The sequence below is a fragment of the Rhineura floridana genome, chromosome 5 (genome assembly GCF_030035675.1).
Source record: "Rhineura floridana isolate rRhiFlo1 chromosome 5, rRhiFlo1.hap2, whole genome shotgun sequence".
Lineage (NCBI taxonomy): Eukaryota > Metazoa > Chordata > Lepidosauria > Squamata > Rhineuridae > Rhineura > Rhineura floridana.
Genome location: NC_084484.1, coordinates 165,822,696 through 165,844,537, shown reverse-complemented (window position 1 = coordinate 165,844,537; position 21,842 = coordinate 165,822,696). Strand labels below are relative to the sequence as shown.

At 41.2% G+C, this 21,842-nt stretch overlaps 1 protein-coding gene across 1 annotated transcript in view; it reads left to right on the top strand.

The window, feature by feature from the left end:
* CNTN5 (contactin 5) overlaps positions 1–21,842 on the top strand; it is a 324,115-nt gene that overhangs the window by 175,666 nt on the left and 126,607 nt on the right. The window contains exons 8-9 of the mRNA XM_061628766.1: positions 8,370–8,497; positions 13,897–14,072. Coding sequence (XP_061484750.1) covers positions 8,370–8,497; positions 13,897–14,072 — 304 coding nt within the window. The remainder of the gene's footprint in view (positions 1–8,369; positions 8,498–13,896; positions 14,073–21,842) is intronic.

Below are 21,842 nucleotides of genomic sequence, written 5' to 3'. Positions count from 1 at the left end.
CGCCACCTACTTTCAGTATAAATATGTTCTCTCTATATATAAAAAATTAAGTTGTATCCTCCTCATGAGGAAAAAAAAGCTGCTTTCTCCATTTTAGCACTGTTATTACGACTGACAACAAAATCACATGATAAAAAGTAAGGTTGATGAAACCACTGATCTGTGTAATCTGATCCTTTTCTCTGAATAAAATAAATGTGGCAGTATCTTTCTCAATGTTTCGGTAAACAGAAGCAGCAAGCAAACTTGGCATGATATTTTTGACAGAAAAAAAGGGTGGGAGGATAAATAAAAAATGTTTCTGTAGTATTGCAAAAAAGTAATAATCGCATAATAGTTTCCTACATGTCAATCTCATTTTAATGATAATTTTGCAATGGATATTGTCCATGTTCCTGTCTGAATTTTCCATTTCTTACCTTAGTTTATGCAGTTATTGCATTTCTCTCCTGACCTTTTTCCAAAAGGATGGAATGACTGGAGATAACTCATTTTTTGATCTGGTAACCACCCTGGTAGACTGTGGGAATGCTGTGGACATAATATATCTCAACTTCAGCAAAGCTTTTGACAAAGTGCCCCATGAATTTCTGATTAGCAAGCTAGCTAAATGTGGGCTGGATGGAACAACTATCAGGTGGATCCACAGTTGGCTACAGAATCGTACTCAAAGAGTGTTTATCAATGGTTCCTTCTCAAACTGGGGGAAGGTAACAAGTGGGATACCACAGGGCTCAGTCGTGGGCCCAATGTTCTTCAACATTTTTATTAATGACTTGGATGAGAAGGTGCACAGAGTGCTTATTAGGTCTGCAGATGATACAGAATTGGGAGGGATAGCTAATAGCCTGGAAGACAGAAACAAAACTCAATGGGATCTTGATAGGCTAGAGCATATCAGAATGAAAAACAACAAAATGAAATTCAACAGGGATAAGTGCAAAGTTCTACACCTAGGGGAAAAAAACCAATTGCACAGTTATAAGATGGGGAATACTTGGGTTATCAACACAACATATGAGAAGGATCTTGGAATTGTTATTGATCACAAGCTGAATATGAGCCAACAGTGCAATGTGGCTGCAAAAAAGGCAAATTTTATTTTAGGCTGTATTAACAGAAGTATAGTTTCCAAATCACGTGAAGTACTAGTTCTCCTCTATTCAGCACTGGTTAGGACTCATCTTGAGTACTGCACCCAGTTCTGGACATGGCACTTCAAAAAGGATGCAGACAAATTGGAACAGGTACAGAGGAGGGCAAGAGGATGATCAGGGGACTGGAAACAAAGCCCTGTCAGAAGAGACTAAAAGAACTGGGCATGTTTAGCCTGGAGAAGAAAAGACTGCAGGGAGATATGATAGCACTCTTCAAGTACTTGAAAGGTTGTCACACAGAGGAGGGCCAGGATCTCTTCTCAATCTTCCTAGAATGCAGAATACCAAATAATGGGCTCAAATTACAGGAAACCAGATTTCATCCTAGAGTGCAGGACACAGAATAATGGGCTGAAGTTGCATGAAGCCAGATTTCAACTGAACATCAGGAAAATCTTCCTAACTGTTAGAGTGGTACAACAATGGAGCCAATGACCTAGGGAGGTGGTGGGCTCTCCAACCCTGGAGGCATTCAGGAGGCAGCTGGACAGCCACCTGTTGGGTATGCTTTAAGTTGGATTCCTGCATTGAGTAGGGGGTTGGACCCATGGCCTTATAGGCCCATTCCAAGTTTATTCTATGATCTCCTTGTATACTCACAATAATCCTGTAAGGTTGGTTAGGCTAAGAGACAGTGACTTGCCCAAGGCCACTCAATGTTCATAATGCCTGAATGGAGACATAAACCTGGATTTCCCATACCCAAACCCAATACTCCAGGCCAGGGATATGAAACCTGCAGCCTTCCAGACCTTGTGATCTACACCTCCCATCAGCCTTAGGCAGCATGGCCAATTGTCAGAGATGATGGGAACTGTAGGATAACAACATCTGGGGGGCTTGCAGGTTCCCTATACCTAGGCTAGTCATTGTTTCATACTGGCTCTCAGCATTGTTTTCTAAAGTGATTGCGTAGTTTAGCATATGCTTCCCTGTAAATGTAGATTTTGTACATATGAATCAAGAATCATGGCAAAGCATATGTAATTTCAGTTAGCAGCTCTACAAGAACTCAGTTTATCTGAAATTCTGCATACAAAGCATATGCTCTGTCACAAAGCTGTGGCTCTTCCCTCATTTCTGGGTTGTCATAGGGTTGTTAATGTCTCATAGCTACAATTCCCATCATTCCTGACCATTGGCCATGCTGGCTAGGCCTGATCGGAGTTGTAGTCCAACAACATCTGGGGACCCAAACGTTGGGAAAGGCTGGTTTATGGAAACCCTAGGCAAGCCTTGGTCTCATGTACTCATCCCATCCCCTCTCCTCCAGGATCAGAAGCTTTCACTTTTGATTTTAGTTCACCACAGTTTAGTGTTATGTCAGAACCCTAAACTGTCATTAATCTTAAAACAAGTCACCGTTATAGCCTATAGTTTGAAGGTGACTTGTTTCAAACAAACCATAGTTAAGATCAGCCATAGCTTGTTTGGTTCAAACAACATGATAGGTTGCAACTAATCAACAATGAAAGCGAAGGTTTCTGAACTCATGGCCACATCGGAGGAGAAGAAAGGAGGGAGGAGCATATGATCCCAAGGCTCACCTAGGCTTCTTGCTGCCCCAGTGGAGCCAATTATAATCACCGAGTCAAGTCATCAGTCCATCTAGCTCAGTTGTGTCTATTCTGGCAGGCTTTCTGCAGAGGCATTTCTCAGCCCTGTTCCTGAGATTCTTTAAATGGAGATTGAACCTGGCATCTTATGCATGCAAAGCATGTGCTCTTCCACTGAGCTATGGGTCTCTGTTTTGATCCTGCAACAGTTCTGAGCCTGGCAACAGTCAATCATGCTTTCATAATCTTGAGGTTAGATCATTATAATGCACAACAAAATGTATGCAACATGATTAGATGGAATGGACTCAGTTGCCAGCCGTTAGCACTCGTAATCCATCCCTCAACCTCCATGTGTAACGTACAGCATACAGCCTGCCTGACCTTTCTATGCCCCCGGATTTTCTCTGACATCTATTTACCTAATCTGTTGGATTGCTTAGAACAGGGACCAAATTCACATTTCAAATAAATGGTTGCATATTTTTCATGACAATGAGACTTCCTTCACCCAGTAAATCTTGCAAACTGCAGCCAACCACAAAACACTAATTTATCTTTCCTCATTAGGGCCATACAGTATGTTCTTTTAATGTGGAAAGCCCTGACAAATTTTGGTCAGGTTTTGTTTTTGTTAGAAAACAGCCCTAATTCTGCACCGGAGATGATCAATCCACAAAAGGGTTGAGATGGACAGAGATGGAGATTTCATTACATGCGGATGACAGAATGATTAGCTGCCAGGATCTGTTATACCTGAAGAATCGTCTTCTCCCACATGAGCCTGCCTGAATGTTGCAATCATGTGTGGAGGCCCTCCTCTGAGACCCCCTCCCTTCTCCAGGTAGGAGGGTGATTACTGGAGAGTGGGCCCTTTGGGTAGTGGTGTCCCATATGTGACTCTCACCTCAGGGATCTTTGCCTGGTGCTGAAATTCAGCACCAAGCAAACAACCTTTTTAATTGGTTCAGGAGTTCCAGCATGACTTTAGTTGATTACAAGTGCAACCTGCAACACAATATTATAGCATGGAGTCTCTTCTTCAATGTTTCAGCCTTCCATGTCCTCTACAAGGATACTCCATTCAGCTTGCCCTCTCACCCGGCATTCCATGTTCCCTTCCCTCCAATGGTTGATCAGCATGGCCACTGAGCACATTCATTCCTCACTGGAATGTTATGGAACCCCCACCCCAGATTTTTCATAAAATATTACTACAAACCTTGCGGCTTCCTCTAGCCTACTGATATCTCCCTCTTGTGCATTAATGAGGTTATCAGGGGCTACTAGCCATAGCCATAATAGCGATGCTCTGCATTCATAGTCGGAGGCAGTATGCTTTCAAATACCAGATGCTGGAAACCACAGGAGCAGAGAGTGTTCTTTGCACTCCGGTCCTGCTTGCTGGCTTCCCATGGGCAACTGATTGACCACTGGAAGAACAGGATGCTGGACTAGATGGGCCATTGGCCTGATTCAGCAGACTCTACTTATGTTCTCATGGATGGTGCTGTTTTGGCTACATAAGCACTGGCATTCTCCTCTGAACATTGGAACTAGAAGGAATGATTTGCATCATTTTAATGGTTTATATTGCTTTTACTGCATTATTTTTATATATTGTTTTATTGTATATTGTACTTTGTTGTGAACCAAAGTGGGAGTTTCATAATGAAGGAGGCAAACTGACACAAGGTACCATCAAATATATCAGGATATTTTTGAAAGGATATTCCAGCCAAATCATAGATGAGCCAGAAACCAAGTGCACTAAAAATATTTGGAATAATAGAAAATGTCTGAAATTATCAAGGCTATGGAAGACACCTGTATTTTAAATGAACAGAATTCCTAAATTATATTTCTTGTTTAACTGCTCCAGATTACGAAATATATGTTAAAAAGCTTGCAAAAGATGGTAAATTATTTTATTACAGTGTGTGAGGGGAGGGATTGTAACTCACAATAATGGCAATTTCCAGTTTCAATAAGCTGAACAAATGCATTGCCAAAATAAATCCTATTTTATACATTATTGTGTGTAATGTGTAGCAGAAAGATTTTATTTTCCAGTATGAGCTTTTGCCAACTTTTTGTTCCTCAAAATAAATCATTTGAAGTGCGACTTTCACTGAAATGACCAGAAAATGTTCAAGGACAGATTGGTGGTTTTTGCACAGATATCACTCATGTACATCGTGCATGTACTTTTCAGTGGATTGTGTGTCTAAGGTCTTTAGTGCTTGAATAGCTTTCAAATTTTGCATGAAGTCAGACCTCTGGTAAAATTGGGGTGTTCTTTTCAAGTCACGTATCTGTGGGAGTATTCAGAGAAATTACAATTATTTCTATTGGCAAAAACTTACCAGGATTGTTGTTGTTGTTTATTTCTACCCCGCCTTTTGGCCAAAAGGCCCTCAAGACGGCTTACAAAAAACACAAATATAAAAATACATCAATAAAAACAATACAATTTACAAAAAGCAGCAGTTAAAATTCCCAATAAAATACATTAACAAATCACAAGGCAAAAATCAGAAGGGTAGCAGTGAACTTTGACCAAGTGCTCCTTGAGGTCTTTGCTGCTCTTAAACTTCTCTGGACAGCTCTCCACCAGACACTGGTACATGTTGTGCCTCTCTGCCATGACCTCAGATTTCCACACGATGTAGGCGGAGGCATGACTGCTGGGCAGATGTTGGCCCTTCCTCTGCTGGAGCCACTTCCTCGAGGGCTCTCGTAGTCGAAGTGGAAGCTGCCTGAGGGCGACTTATCCAGTGGGGTGCTGGGCATGGAGAGTGAGAAGGTGCCCTGCGGCGTCCCCCCGACGGCCGGGCATAGCAGATATATCCATATGCAAGCAGGGTTGGCAATCCCCTGCCTTGAATGCCCTGTCTGCCTTTTAATGTGGCTGCTCCAAATCTCTTTACAGACTTGACCCTTCACTTTATACATCACTCTCATTGATAAGGGCTGATACATTAGCAGTTCAAAATGTTAAGATCTCATTTTCTCTTGTTGGTATATTTCTAAAAATATGCACATCTCCTTACTGCAGCTTCAGTAACAAGACACCCACTTCTTATTTTTTAAATTTTATAGTTTATTAGGGTTAAGGTATCAGACTATGACCTGGGAGACTAGAGTTCTAATCCCCACCTAGCCATGAAGCTCACTGGGTAACCTTGGGCCAGTCACTGCCTCTCAGCCTCATGAAAACCCTATTCATAGGGTCGCCATAAATTGGAATCGACTTGAAGGCAGTATATTTGCATTTAGGGTTTTCAGATTATTACAATAAAATATTACAGTCCCTTAATCCCTCCCCACCCCCTTTCCAGCACCTCTACCTCCCTGTACTCTCATGCCATCTGAATTTACTGCAAATATGCTACTAGACCAGGTTTAAGATTTTAATATTGGTCTATACAACTCAACAATTTGAGACCAGACTCCAGAGTGCATGAGAGGTCACCCTACCCCTGCATATTGCAGATACTGCAGTCATCAGGAGAGATGCTTCTTGTAGTGCTGCATGCAATGGAGGCTGACTTGTTATGGTGAGTGGGGCATTGCCCCACCAAGCTCACTCTGACGTCAGCCAGTCCTCACCTGCCTTCCTCCTTACTTACTACTAGTCTAGGGGGTGGCATTGGCTGTCAGCTTCTTCCTCTTTTGTCTTAGTGTTGCCCTTATAGAACTGAACAGGGAGGAGAAGGAGGACAAAGCAGAATTAGTTGGCTCTGCTTATTAGCTCTAGCACCACCTACTGTTGGCCTCCCTACCACTGCCAATGAGCACCAGCCTCCACTGGCCGCATGCCCCCCAAGACCCACTCCTTAATGACATGGAGCAGATCATTTTGTGTAACAGCCCCTTCTGGTGGGTATCAGACAGGTGCCAACCATTTTGGATTTTGGTGCCCATTGAAAACATTTTAATCCGCTAGACCTTCCCGAAAGGATAATCCTACAGAAAAAAAAGGCAGAACTAAATATTCCAAGAAATATGGGACTGTAACTGAAAATAAGAGACTCATGTGTAGTTACCACCCCATAATATCTAGGTCAGCTTGTCCAGATTTAGTACAAATTATGTAACTTATCCAGTTGTAGAAATTACAATTTAAGAGGGAAACCAACAAACTGGAATTTGTCCAGAGGAGGACAACAAAAATGGGAAGCAACCTGAAGACCAAGGCTTATGAGGAGATGGGAATCTTCATCCTGGAGAAGAGAAGATTAAATATGATTCTAGCCATCATCAAAGATTTGAAGGGCTGTCGCAGAGATGATGGAGAACATTTGTTTTCCATTGTCCCACTGGGTTCAAATTACAAATCAAGTGAATATTAGGAAGAACTTCCACAAGCTGTTGAATAGCCTTAGAGGTCATGATTTTTAAGCAGAAGCTGAATGACCTCCTATCAGGCATGCTGTAACAGTAGATTTCCTGCATTGGCTCAGGGTTGGACTACATGACCTTTGAGCCCCCTTCCAACTCTAAGATTCTATAATTTTATGATCCCATATGCAGTAATAGTTGGTGGGGCAGCAGCAAGGCAGTGTGGCTTACCTGACTTCTTGTCACTGGCATCGCTGAACTTACTAGGAGGAAGCTGGGGAAGCGGAGGAGGTGGGGAGGTTGGCACAACGCAAACTCACCAGCAGTAGCACCAGGCTGGCGCCACCAGTGTGTTTATACTGCACAGACCTTCCCACCTTCTCTCCCTCCTGTCTCCCTCCCAGTAAGCATAGTGACACCGTTGATGGGAGGTCAGGTAAGTGCTGCCACTCCATCAACCACTATTGCCCACTAAATGCTGATGTCATCATATTGTACAGTTCCTTGATCTTGAGAGCAGCAGCTAAACATGTGAAATCTCCATCTTTCTGCAAGTCATTGGTTGATGTTGGCATAGACATGGAAATGCACAATGTGGCAAAGTCAACATATGGAATAAGTTACACTACATACTGTGGGGAGGGGGAACCCCACACAGGGCAGCCATTTTCAGGAATAGCCCCACATTTCTGATACAGTTTGATTCCACCCTGTTGTGTCTCTGACTTCATCTAGATAATGTGCTGCATAACTATAATAAATGAAAATAACATGCATTAGTAGCCAGAGCTCATTTTCATCTTCATGCTACACTGGCATAGAATGTACTATAAATCATCTTTTGGCAATATACAATTAATTTCCTCTCCTTTCCCATCTGCTTTTACTTCGTACCACTATTTCTTTTTAGATTTGATTTGCTAAGGTCACTATTGGATTCCAGTTGAACAGTTGGTGCTTAATATTAAAACATCTTTGGATGAGAAAGTTACGCTTTCCAAATCTGAAAGGCAAATGTCTTTAAATAAAACAAAACCTCTTTGCACTTTTACCTTTGTAAGTTTTAGATGGCTAATTCACTTTGTTTTGGGAGTTTGGGCCTGTTGTACTGCAGAAGGCAAGGGGATAAAATTAGTTTAATTTGGCCTTATTTGAAAGACTAGCAAAAACAATTAGCATTCTCATCATTCTTAAAGGAACACAGGGAGATGTCCATAATTCTATTGATGAGGCCTTTCTACAGAGGTTGTCTGCATTTGAGATGATTCTGCATATGCTATTTCAGGATAAAAACCTTTTTTATAATTTTCAGGATAACTGTTCTTCCAGATGGGAGCCTGAGAATCCTGAATGCCTCCAAGTCTGATGAGGGAAGATATGTGTGCCGAGGAGAAAACGTATTTGGTTCTGCAGAAACAGAAGCTTCAGTCTTTGTTAAAGGTAAGACTTGGCTATTGCTTTTTAAATTTTATTTATATTAGGGTTACCAGACCTCCGTTTTTCAGCCTGAGACTCCAGTTTTTGGGGATCATCTCCAGGTGACTCACCTTAATCTCCAGACTTTCAGCTTTTGTTTTTTTTTAAAATTAAGTTTCTAGGTGGTCTGGTTCCAGAGATATACACCAAAACGTCAAACCCCACAATTTCTTAGTTCCTCATAAGTTCTCCTCTAATCCCTGCCCTTTCAGGTTTTTAGCCAATAAGAAATTAGAGTTGCGATTGACAAGGAATTATAGAGTCAAATTGAATTGTCTGCCTTCAAGTCAAATCCGACTTATGGCAACCCTATGAACAGCGTTTTCATGCTAAGCGGTATTCAGAGGGGGTTTACCATTGCCTCCCTCTGAGGCTGAGAGGCAGTGACTGGCCCAAGGCTCAGAAACGTGCTTTTTCCTGCTTTTCGGAACATCTCACAGATTGAATAAGTAAGCTTTCATTCTTTTTCTCTCTTATGTGTAGGAGTCAGACAGGTTTAAATTTTGAAGAGGGCAGTGTTTTGCAAACTTCCCAAATTGAAGCTTTAATCCAGTACTTGCTTTTCCAAAGTAAACATACCCAGAGTAAACCCCATTGAATTCAATAGGACTTCCTTTTGAGTAGACATGGTTAGGATTGTACTGTAAATTGATGGGACTTTTGAATGAACATAGGAAAGAATTGTGTTTGTGTTGTATATCTTCCTCTCCCCCTCCAATCCTATTTTTGAAGCAGTTAGGCAGGGCTTCCTTAGGTATCACTGTTTTTATTACGTAGGAAATGAATACTGGTTTTATTGTTTTTTAATGTTCTGCAATGGGTTTTGACAATAAACTATTATATGGGGTGTATGTATTTTTACATCTCCAGTGTGTGTGTGGATATGGGAATCTTTCCAACAACCTGTGAGGTAGGGTTGCAGTCTGGAAACCAAGGCAACTCACAATAAGAAATAAATCCCTTTAAAATCCAATAACCATAAAAACAAGTATAAAAACAGTTGCAAAACAGCTTAAAGTTGCATGATTCTGAATTTTGGGTTGCGTGAATGAAGTTGCTTATCACTTAAGGTTGTAGTTCTGTCCCTGTTTGAGTAAGCCCCACTGAATACATTGGGACTTGCTTCTGAATAAATAAACCTAGGATTGCACTATAAATATATGTACAGGTTGTGTAAATAATAAATATATTTGATAGTCATGCTTATACAAATATTTCTTCAATTTTCATTATTTTTGGAGTTTGGTTAGGAATCCTGACTGGTTGTGAGATGCTTAGTTTTCTACCTTACTCGAAGGAATCTTGTTGTGGTTGGTATGGTACTGCATTTAAGAAATCATCACTGTCTTTTGTTCTTCTGTTTCTATATGCATTTCATTTACCTTTATCCTCACTCCCTTTCATCCATAGAAGCAACAACAGTGGTTCCATGCGATCCACTCAACCTTCTTAAACCCACTGATGATGCACCTTGTTGTTTGTTTCTTGTCCAATAATGGTAAAAGAGAATTCACATACTGGGCGGCATGGCTGCAATTGTTGTTGTTCCCAAGCTGCTGCCTATGAAGGTAGACCAAATCATGTGTGCTTTCTCTCTGTCAATTATATTCACTGGAATTGGGTGATAAAGTGAGTTTATAGCAGCCCACAGGTGAGACAGAAAAGGGTAGAGAATCTTCTTACTCATTACTCAGACCTCTTTCTGAAGTGAAGGGTCAAATCTGTAAAGAAATTTGGATGTTAAAAGGTAGGGGCAGGGCATTCCAGGCAAGGGATTGCCAACCCTACTTGGATATGAATATCTTTGCAGAGGATACCTAGTCAAGCTTTACCAACAACACAATCCAAACCATATCTACTGAGAAGTCCTATGGGGCTTAGTCCCTTAGTAAGTGTGTTTAGAATTGCAGCCTTCACGGGCATCCATCCATGCTCCCATCTAACATCTCCACAACACTAGGCTCCTTTCTTCCTACAATGGCCTTCTGGTGACTGATCTGGCCAGGCCTGAGGACACTTGAACCCTTTTTGCCAGAAGCAAATTGGCTAGATTAAGTGTTCCCTACCCAGGCTCCATCTTTTAGCTAATATTTCTATCTTAATTTCCAATCAGATAAATGTTTTTCATAGAATCATAGAATAGTAGAGTTGGAAGGGCCCTGTAAGGCCATCAAGTCCAACCCCCTGCTCAATGCAGGAATCCAAATCAAAGCATTCCCGACAGATGGCTGTCCAGCTGCCTCTTGAAAGCCTCCAGTGTCGGAGAGCCCACTACCTCTCTAGGTAATTGATTCCATTGTCGTATGGCTCTAATAGTTAGGACGTTTTTCCTGATGTCCAGTCGAAATCTGGCTTCCTGAAACTTGAGCCCATTATTCCGTGTCCTGCACTCTGGGACAATCGAGAAGAGATCCCAGCCCTCCTCTGTGTGACAACCTTTCATGTACTTGAAGAGTTCTATCATATCTCCCCTCAGTCTTCTCTTCTCCAGGCTAAACATGCCCAGTTCTTTCAGTCTCTCCTCATAGGGCTTTGTTTGCAGTCCCCTGATCATCCTTGTTGCCCCCCTCTGAACCCGTTGCAGTTCGTCTGCATCCTTCTTGAAGTACAGAGACCAAAACTGGATGCAGTATTCAAGATGAGGCCTAACCAGTGCTGAATAGAGGGGAACTAATACTTCATGCGATTTGGAAACTAAATTCATTTTTGTATGAATTGTATGCACCAAGCAACTGTGGTTGATGCTTAATGTATATGCTTGATGACATCACTTGGACTCGCCCCATGACATCACTTGGACCCACTCTGTGACATCACTTGGACCCGTCCCGTGATGTCACTTGGACCTGCCCCATGACATCACTTGGACCTGCCCCATGACATCACTCAGGCCCACCCCCAATATCTCAGGGTTTGGGATGCTTCTGACCTGGCAACCCTAATTTACATATATATCCCACCTTTCTTCCTTCATGGAAGAAAAGTAGCATACAGGTGATTTCCAATGACTGCATTTGTAGATTATGCTAAACCTTTATAGACAGAGAGGAGTGCTATCCTGTTGCCTCTTAGCAGCTTTCAATACCATTGACTACAGTATCCTCTTGGGATGGCTCTGTGAGATAAGGGTTGGATGTACCATGTTTTAGTGGTTCCAATGCTACCTGCAGAGCTACTATCAGAGAACAGCACTGGGAGGCAGGATGATGATGATGATGATGATGATGATGATGATGATGATAAAGTCACTTTCCTTGCAAAGTAACCCAAAGAAACCTACAACAATAAGATTAAAACCAATTATAACAAACCCATTAAAACAACAAACACAACACAACCTAAAAACAGATCAGTACAAAATAAACAGGTCTTGCAAGACCTGCCACATTGAAAGAGGCCCTTGATACTACAACCACTTCAAATTAAGGGCCAAATGCTCGGGTAAAAAGGAAGGTTTTTGCCTAGTGCCTAAAAATAAATAATGATGGTGCCAGGCGTATCTCCATGGGGAGGACATTCCACAACAGAGGAGCCACCACTGAAAAGCCCATTCTTATGTTGTCACCCTCCATACCTCCCTCGGAGGTGGCACATGGAGAAGGGCCTCAGATGAAGAATGCAGAATCTGGGTTGGTCCCATGGCATTTTGGATCTTGGGTACCACAGGATTCCATCTTGTGTCCTATGCTATATAATATTTATCTGAAACTGCTAGAGGCTGTCATCCAGGGTTTGGGGATATGATGATAATGATGTCATATAGGCATATGTAGGCATGAAACCAAGTGCCCTAGACCTGCTATTAGTTGAGTGGGTGTGTTTATGGGTGGGTGTGTTTAAACTTTAAATAAACATACACAAAAACCCAAATTTAAATAATTTTTACCCCGAGAAAAGATTCCTAGGTTGGCTTGCTGAGTTTTGCTAAATAAAAAAAGAAAGGCAAGACAGATAGCCCCTGCCATCAGGCTTACTATTTAAAAGACATAACACAAAGGGAATTAGATTGGGAGGCAGTAGGAAATAATTATTACACTTGAGTGCCAATTCTTCTAATCTCCAGCTGGTTTGGAAACAGTTCAAGGAGAGGAAGTGCCAAAAGGTCGCAGGCCTCTTGGCCTTAATTTATTTTCAGTATTTCTGTTTTCTGCTGTGATGGAGTGGCCTGAATCCTTTCCCTTCCCCACTTTGATCCAGCCTCATACAATGGCTGCTGCCAGGTGACAGACGTTTACCATGCATTCAGACCTGCATCTCCCCTCCACACTTTGTGATGGCCATGGCAGGGGCAAAGAGAAGCTTGTCTTCCCTGTCAAAAATAAAATTGCCCCATTGACTTTCTAACCCACCTTTCTACTTTCATAGAAATAGCAAAAGAAGCTACAAATATAATCTAGGGCAATCGTCTGTGCAAGGAACCTGTTTTATTGCTAATGTAACCACTGAGCTACAGGAATGCCATGGCATATAGACACAACGTATGTTTTGCATGCAGAAGGTTCCAGGTTCAATTCCTGGCACCTCTAAGTAAGGCTGGGAAGGAGACCCCCCATCTGAAACCCTGGAGAGCCTCTGCCAGTTGGTGTGTGTAGATTATACTGATCTAGATGGACCAATGGTCTAATGGTATAAGGCAACTTCCTATGTTCTTATGTATAAAGCAGTGATGGGCAGCAACTTGGATGGCTTTAAAAAGAGGACAAATTCATGGAGGATAAGAGAGCCAGTGTGGCGTAGTGGTTAGACTACGACTTGGGAGACCAGGCTTCAAATCCCCAGACAGTCATGAAGCTCACTGGGTGACCTTGGGCCAGTCACTGCCTCTCAGCCTCAGAGGAAGGCAATGGTAAACCACCACTGAATACCGCCTACCATGAAGACCCTGTGAATATTCATAGGGTTGCCATATGTCGGAATCGACTTGAAGGGTTAGGTTTTATTATCATTGTTTGAGATTTTTTAATGCTCTAATGTAATTTGTATGTTTTTATGTTGTATGTTGCCCAGAGTGGCTGGATAACCAGCCAGATGGGAGACTAATAAATTTAATAAATAAATAAATAAATAAAATTTCCATTTTTTAAGGCTATCAGTGGCTACTAATCCTGATGGCTATGTTCTACCTCCACTGTGGGAGGCAGTATGCTTCTAAATACCAGTTGCTGGAAACCACAGGAGGGGAGAACGTTGTTGCGCTCAGGTCCTGCTTGTAGGCTTCCCACAGGCATCTGGTTGGCCACTGTGAGAACAGGATGCTGGACTGGATGGGCCTTTGGCCTGATCCATCAGGCTCTTTTTATCATCTTATGTTCTTAAGTTCCTAACCTAGCACACCATGCCACTGTTTCCTTTTGTCTCTTTAGAGCCTACCAAGATAGACCTGTCTCCTAAGAGGACCGAGCTAACGGTGGGAGAAAGCATTGTCCTCAGCTGCAAAGCCATTCATGACCCCACCTTAGATGTCATGTTCCACTGGACTCTGAATGGGCAGCCTATCGATTTTGAGAAAGAAGGAGGACACTTTGAAAGCATCAGGGCGGTGAGCCTGCTTCAAAAAATCTGTTCCTTTGGGGAGGGGCGGAATCTAATATAAAATTGTTTCCTACAAAAGTCTTTTCATCACAGAAATATTTCAAACAGGACTGAAAGAAATGTAATTACAGTCAAGGGTTTAAAAAAAAGAAAAGAAAGAAAAAGAAATGTTAGCTCCCCGAATTAAGTATCTCATTTGAGTTAATTGAAGCATAGGAATATTTGCTTTAGTCAAGAAGAAAATAACCATGAATCTTACAGTATTGCTGTTGGTGAGACATTCATGAGTCTAGTGAGAAAAAAGAGCATACCTTTTCTTTTTAAGGAGATTGTATTTAGAACAGATAGTTCTTTCTGTTTGGCAGGAAGCTCGTGGGTAAACTGTTCAATGAAAAACAGAAAGCTGGTTATGTTGCATTAGCTATTGCAGGAGCAAAGGACAACTTACAACAATTGATGTTGTGCATTTAATTTGATTTATTTTGTACTTTTCTACATAGTCATAAAGGTTGTGATATCCAATATTTTATATGTAAGCTAAGTGCTGTGTATATTTTTAAAAATCCCATTAAAATAATTTAAATTTGTTAAATTAATCAGAAAGATTAATAAGGCTGATTATAAATGAAACATTATTTCATCAATGGACAGCCTTAATACGTCTTCTTTCTAGGTTATGTAAATGACAAAGTGGGTTATGTCAGCAAACCTCCAGCAAAACAATCATTATCCTGGAGGGTTTTTTTTATCATGAAGATGGCACTACAAGATCTAAGAAAGGAATCCCAAGCACATGAATTTATCACACAATGTGCAATTATCCTGATTGTAACAGTGATTTGTAGTACCTCGGTTTTCTGTTAAATGTATTTATTGTTATGGCAAAAACTACAATATAAATTATTTGGGGGCAAAGTATTTTTTTAAGTCCCAGTCCAACTCTAGTCATGTGCACCCAGTCCACTGTAACAACTAGTGATGCTAGACAGGACTCCACATCAAAAATGGCAGGAAGCCTAAACAAAAGTCTGTGGGCAGCAAGGTATAACGTTCTAGATTAATCACTTGTCAGAAAATGTTGTACTAATTATATAGTTTTTTGTGGGATGTGGCAATACTTGCCAAAATATTCCTTTTCAAAGATGTAGGCATAGTGCTTTAACTGGAGAATTCCTGCTAAATAAGTGCTGTGAGTCTTTCTGGTGGTGTATGCCTACTTTGCCAGCAACGGGAAAAATGAAAAGAGGCCATTATTTTCAAGATGACTTTTAATACCATCTTCCCATCATCACTTCTTTTTCCTCCACTAGTTTCCCTGCTGAATCAAACAGGTTGAGTGAGCAAGCCTCCCTCAAGACCATGCTTTTCCACTGTAGTTGCTTTAGAGTTGCCAGGTTCAGGGCCTGAGACTGATCCTGTATCTTTAGGAGAAGAGAAAATGAGCCAAGTGTAGGTGTTCTTGCAACACTGCAATGGGAAAAACCACAAGGTGGAATTCTCCCTCCTCTCTGCACAACTTTTAAAGATACAGAAGACCTCGGAGGCCGGGCCTGACAACCAAGAGGTCTTCTGTATCTTTAAAAGTTGTGCAGGGGGAAGGGAGAATTCCACCTTGTGGTTTTTCCCATTACAGTGTTGCAAGAACACCTGCACTTGGCTGACTTTCTCTTCTCCTAAAGATACAAGATCAGTCTCAGGCCCTGAACCTGGCAACCCTAAGTTGCTTAGCTGTGCTGGCTGGACTTGGTGGGAGTTAGAGGCCAACAACACCTAGAGGTCCACAGGTTCCTACCAATGAACATGAGCACAATCCATCTGCAAAGCTTTCCCCATTCATTTGTGCCCTGTCTGTGGAGTTTTCATGGACATCTGGTTGATCATTGTAGGAAACAGGATGCTGAAGGGGACTGCACTGGCTGCCAATATGCTGTCGGACTAACTGTAAGGTCTTACTGTTAGTGCATAAAACTTGGGACCAGGGTATCTGAGATATTGCCTTACGCTTTATATGCCTGCCCATTCACTACAGTCATCTATGGCATTTCCCAACCTGTGGGAAATATCCTCAAAAAGGGTATTGATTTTACGCAGAAGTACAGGAGATCATACACCAAAACAAGATATGATGATAATCATGGGGGACTGGAATGCAAACGTAGGGAACAGAGAAGAACTAGGAATTCTGGAGAAATGGGACTTAGGTGACAGAAATGAAGCAGGAGAAAGACTTATTGAATTCTGTGAAGACAATTATTTGTTTCTTGCCAACACATTTTGAGCAACCAAAAAGACGACTGTACACGTGGACATCACCAGATGGTCAATATAGGAATCAAATTGATTATATAATTGGAAACAGAAGATGGAGAAGTTCCATACTTTCTGCAAAAACAAGACCAGGAGCAGACTGCAGTACAGATCATGAACTGGTCGTATCGAAAATCAGAGTAAAGCTAAAGAAGGACAACAAAGCACTCTTAATCATAGAATCATAGAGTTGAAAGGGGCCTTGTAGGCCATCGAGTCCAACCCCCTGCTCACAGCAGGAAATCCACAGCTAGAGCATTTCCCGCAGATAGCTGTCCAGCCTCTGCTTGAAGACATCCAGCGAAGGGGATCCCACCACCTCCCTAGGCAGTCGGTTCCATTGCCGAACTACCCTTACTGTCAAGAAGTTCCTTGATGCCAAAATACAATTTAAATAACATCCCAGAAGATCAAATAAGGAACAGGTTTGAGGCTTTAAACTTAATTGACAGAGAACCAGAAGAACTATGGACTGAAGTCAGGGACATTATCAGGGAAGAATGCAAAAAGACAATACCTCTAGTTAAAAAGAGAGAAAGACCTCAATGGATGACTGAAGAAACTCTTAAAATGGTTAAAGAGAGAAGGAAACCAAAAGCAAAAGGAGAAAGAATCACGGTTAGAACCCTAAATGCAACAATACAGCGACTAGTAGAGAAGAGAACTATTACCATAGTTACTGTATAGAAACAGAAGAGGACAACAAAAAGGGAAGAACAAGAGCCCTGTTCCAAAAGATTAGAGAAATGAAAGGGAAATTTAAACCAAGAGTAGGGATGTTGAATAATCAACAGTGAACACACTGACTGACCGAGATGAAATAAAAGGAAGATGGAAGCAATACACTGAAGAACTCTATAAAAGAGATGACAGGATGACAGATTCATTCACGGAGGAACCATATGATGAAGAACGAGAAATTTTAGAATGCGAGGTAAAAGCTGCTCTTAAAATACTTGGAAGAAACAAATCACCAGGAATAGATGGCATACCAATAGAGTTGCTACAAGCTACTGAGACTGAATCAGTCCAAATTTTGACTAAAATCTGTCAAGAAATATGGAAAACTGAACAATGGCCCACAGACTGGAAGCATTCCATATACATCCCAATTCCAAAGAAAGGGAATCCCAGGGAATGCAGTAATTATCCAACTGTTGCCTTAATATCCCATGCAAGTAAAGTAATGCTCAAGATTCTGCAACAAAGGCTCTTACCATATATGGAACAAGAAATGCCAGATGGCCAAGCTGCATTTAGAAAGGGAAGAGGTACCAGAGATCATATCGCAAACATATGTTGGATAATGGAACGGACCAAGGAATTTCAGAAGAAAATCACCCAGTGCTTTATAGATTACAACAAAGCCTTTGACTGTGTAGATCATGAAAAACTATGGAATGCTTTAAAAGAAATGGGGGTGCCACATCATCTGATTGTCCTGATGCGTAACCTATACTCTGCACAAGAGGCTACTATAAGGACAGAATATGGAGAAACCGATTGGTTTCCAATTCAAAAGGGTGTGAGATGGGTGTATTTTATCACCCTGTTTATTTAATCTATACGCAGAACATATACGGAAAGCAGGATTGGACCAAGAAGAAGGAGGTGTGAAAACTGGAGGGAGAAATATCAATAATTTAAGATATGCAGACGATACCATACCACTGGCAGAAACCAGTAATGATTTGAAACGAATGCTGATTTATTTATTTATTTATTTAGTTTAATTTATATACCGCCCTAAGCCCGAAGGCTCTCTGGGCAGTGTACAAAAAGATAAAAACAAGCACAATATATAAATACAATAAATACAATAAATAATAATAATAAAAGAAATGATGAAAGTTAAAGAGGAAAGCATAAAAGCAGGACTACAGCTGAACGTCAAAAAGACTAAAGTAATGACAACAGAAGATTTATGCAACTTTACAGTTGACAATGAGGACATTGAACGTGTCAAGGATTATCAATATCTTGGCACAATCATTAACCAAAATGGAGACAATAGTCAAGAAATCAGAAGAAGGCTAGGACTGGGGAGGGCAGCTGTGAGAGAACTAGAAAAGGTCCTCAACTGTAAAGATATGTCACTGAACACTAAAATTAGGATCATTCAGACCATGGTATTTCCGATCTCTATGTATGGATGTGAAAGTTGGACAGTGAAAAAAGCAGATAAGAGAAAAATAAACTCATTTGAAATGTGGTGTTGGAGAAGAGCTTTGCGCAGACCATGGACTGCAAAAAAAGACAAATAATTGGGTGTTAGAACAAATTGAACCAGAACGATCATTAGAAGCTAAAATGATGAAACTAAAGTTATCATACTTTGGACACATCATGAGAAGACATGATTCATTAGAAAAGATAATAATGCCTGGAAAAACAGAAGGAAGTAGAAAAAGAGGAAGGCCAAACAAGAGATGGATTGATTCCATAATGGAAGCCACAGATCTGAACTTACAAGATCTGAACAGGGTGGTTCATGACAGATGCTCTTGGAGGTCACTGATTCATAGGGTCGCCATAAGTCGTAGTCGACTTGGAGGCACAAAACAACAACAACAACAACAATGCAATGGACTGAGTACCTTACTGCCTTGCTACATTTTAACATATTTCATATAGATGTCAATTTCAAGTGGATAACTATTTGGGCGTTTGGAGGGCTTATATTAATTTATGTGCTTTACTCAAGATGCATGTACTGATGGTTACTGTATCAATAATGTAAACTGATGGTGTTTTGTTGTTCTCAGTAGCAGTATTCATAGACAATTTTTTTCTTTAATTTTTTTATACCTTTAATATATATATATATATTTCTTTGATTTCTCTTTCTTTCCTTTCATCGTTAAATTTGAAAATAAAAAAGTGTTTTAAAAAGTGGGGTAATGTGAGGTAACACACCAGAGCACAGCTTCAAAAGTTAGTTTTTAAAAAGAGCTAGTTCTAGATCAAGTTCAACATGTCCAAAAAGGAACTAAATCTAGGTCACCTGTGTTCCTTTACAAAAATTAATTGGTTCAGTTCACATTCCATTTATGTTTATCCAAATGAACCTCAGGGGGTGGGGGGAAATCAGCTTTCAGAATGTTACAAGCTGCTGTGCTGAAGTATACAATATACTTAAAGAAGACTAAGTAAACATCAAAGCACACACACAGTGGAATGTGAATTCTTTAATTCTTTAATATATTCTTTAATATATTTTCCCCCAACAATTATGATCTTTAAGCATAAAGGCCCAAATAGTCTAAAAGAGTAAAAAGCAGATGTAAGAGAATGAATTCAAATATGAACTAGAAATCGTTCAAAGTTCTATCCCCAGAGGAACTTAATTCATGTTCAGTTCACCTGGGATTTATGGGAACTACTTTCAGGTGTAGTTCAGAGATTTTTGAACTAATTCAGTGAACTTCAGTAAACCAAATCAGTTCACTCCAAGCACTGGGACAGAGGGTCTATGATAGTTTGTTGGAAGAGCTGTAACTCAGGCACAGAGCACGTGCTTTGCATGCAAAAGGTCTCAATCCCTGGTATCTCCAAGAAGTGCTGGGAAAGACCGCTGGCTGAAATCCTGGAGAACAGCTTTTAACAATATCGGGCGAGATGGTCCAGTCATCTTACTTGGCACAAGGCAGCTTCCTATGTTCAGATGTTGCTGTTTACAGGCTTCCCATGGACATATGGTTGGCCACTGTGAGAAGAGAGTGCTGGACTAAGTGAGCCTTTGGCCTGATCCAGCAGGACTCTCCTTACGTTCTTATTGCATTGCCACTTTCCCAAAGATTCTCCCCACAATGCAGCAGTAACATTTTGGAAGATGCAACCACGTAGGCAGGGTTGGAGGCAAACGGTTCTTCCAGCCTGATACCCACCAATGCTGGGGGGTGGGGTGGGGTGGGGGGGAGGTGACAATTGTGTGGGAAGAACTTATAGGATTGACCCTGTCCGCGTGGTTCTGGCTCCCAAGTATGAGTACTGCAGCCCCAGCCTTGTAAAGTCGGAAGGACGTATTGGTGGCGGAGTCGCTCTATACGTGAAAGAAGGCATTGAATCCAGCAAGCTCGAAACTCCAAAAGAGGCAGACTCCTCCACAGAATCGTTGTGCGTGGTGATACCGTGCCCCAGGAGGGACTTAATACTGGGAACGATCTATCGTCCCCCTGATCAAAATGCTCAGGGAGACCTTGAGATGAGATATGAAATTGAGGAAGCATCCAAACTAGGAAATGTGGTAGTAATGGGTGACTTCAACTACCTGGACATAGACTGGCTGCATATGTGTTCCAGTCATGACAAAGAAGCAAAGTTTCTAGATATTCTAAATGACTATTCCCTAGACCAGTTGGTCATGGAACCGACCAGAGGGACGGCAACCCTGGACTTAATCCTCAGTGGGGACCGGGACCTGGTGCGAGATGTAAGTGTTGTTGAACCGATTGGGAGCAGTGACCACAGTGCTATTAAATTAAACATACATGTAACTGGCCAATTGCCAAGAAAATCCAACACGGTCACATTTGACTTCAAAAGAGGAAACTTCACAAAAATGAGGGGATTGGTAAAAAGAAAGCTGAAAAACAAAGTCCAGAGGGTCACATCACTCGAAAATGCTTGGAAGTTGTTTAAAAACACTATATTAGAAGCTCAACTGGAGTGCATACCGCAGATCAGAAAAGGTACCGCCAGGGCCAAGAAGATGCCAGCATGGTTAACGAGCAAAGTCAAGGAAGCTCTTAGAGGCAAAAAGTCTTCCTTCAGAAAATGGAAGTCTTGTCCAAATGAAGAAAATAAAAAAGAACACAAACTCTGGCAAAAGAAATGCAAGAAGATAATAAGGGATGCTAAAAAAGAATTTGAGGAGCACATTGCTAAGAACATAAAAACCAACAACAAAAAATTCTATAAATACATTGAAAGCAGGAGACCATCTAGGGAGACAATTGGACCCTTGGATGATAAGGGAGTCAAAGGTGTACTAAAGAACGATAAGGAGATTGCAGAGAAGCTAAATAAATTCTTTGCATCTGTCTTCACAGTAGAAGATATAGGGCAGATCCCTGAACCTGAACTAACATTTGCAGGAAGGGATTCTGAGGAACTAAGACAAATAGTGGTAACGAGAGAGGAAGTTCTAAGCTTAATGGACAATATAAAAACTGACAAATCACCGGGCCCGGATGGCATCCACCCAAGAGTTCTCAAAGAACTCAAAGGTGAAATTGCTGATCTGCTAACTAAAATATGTAACTTGTCCCTCGGGTCCTCCTCCGTGCCTGAGGACTGGAAAGTGGCAAATGTAACACCAATCTTCAAAAAGGGATCCAGAGGGGATCCCGGAAATTACAGGCCAGTTAGCTTAACTTCTGTCCCTGGAAAACTGGTAGAAAGTATTATTAAAGCTAAGCACATAGAAGAACAAGCCTTGCTGAAGCAGAGCCAGCATGGCTTGTGCAAG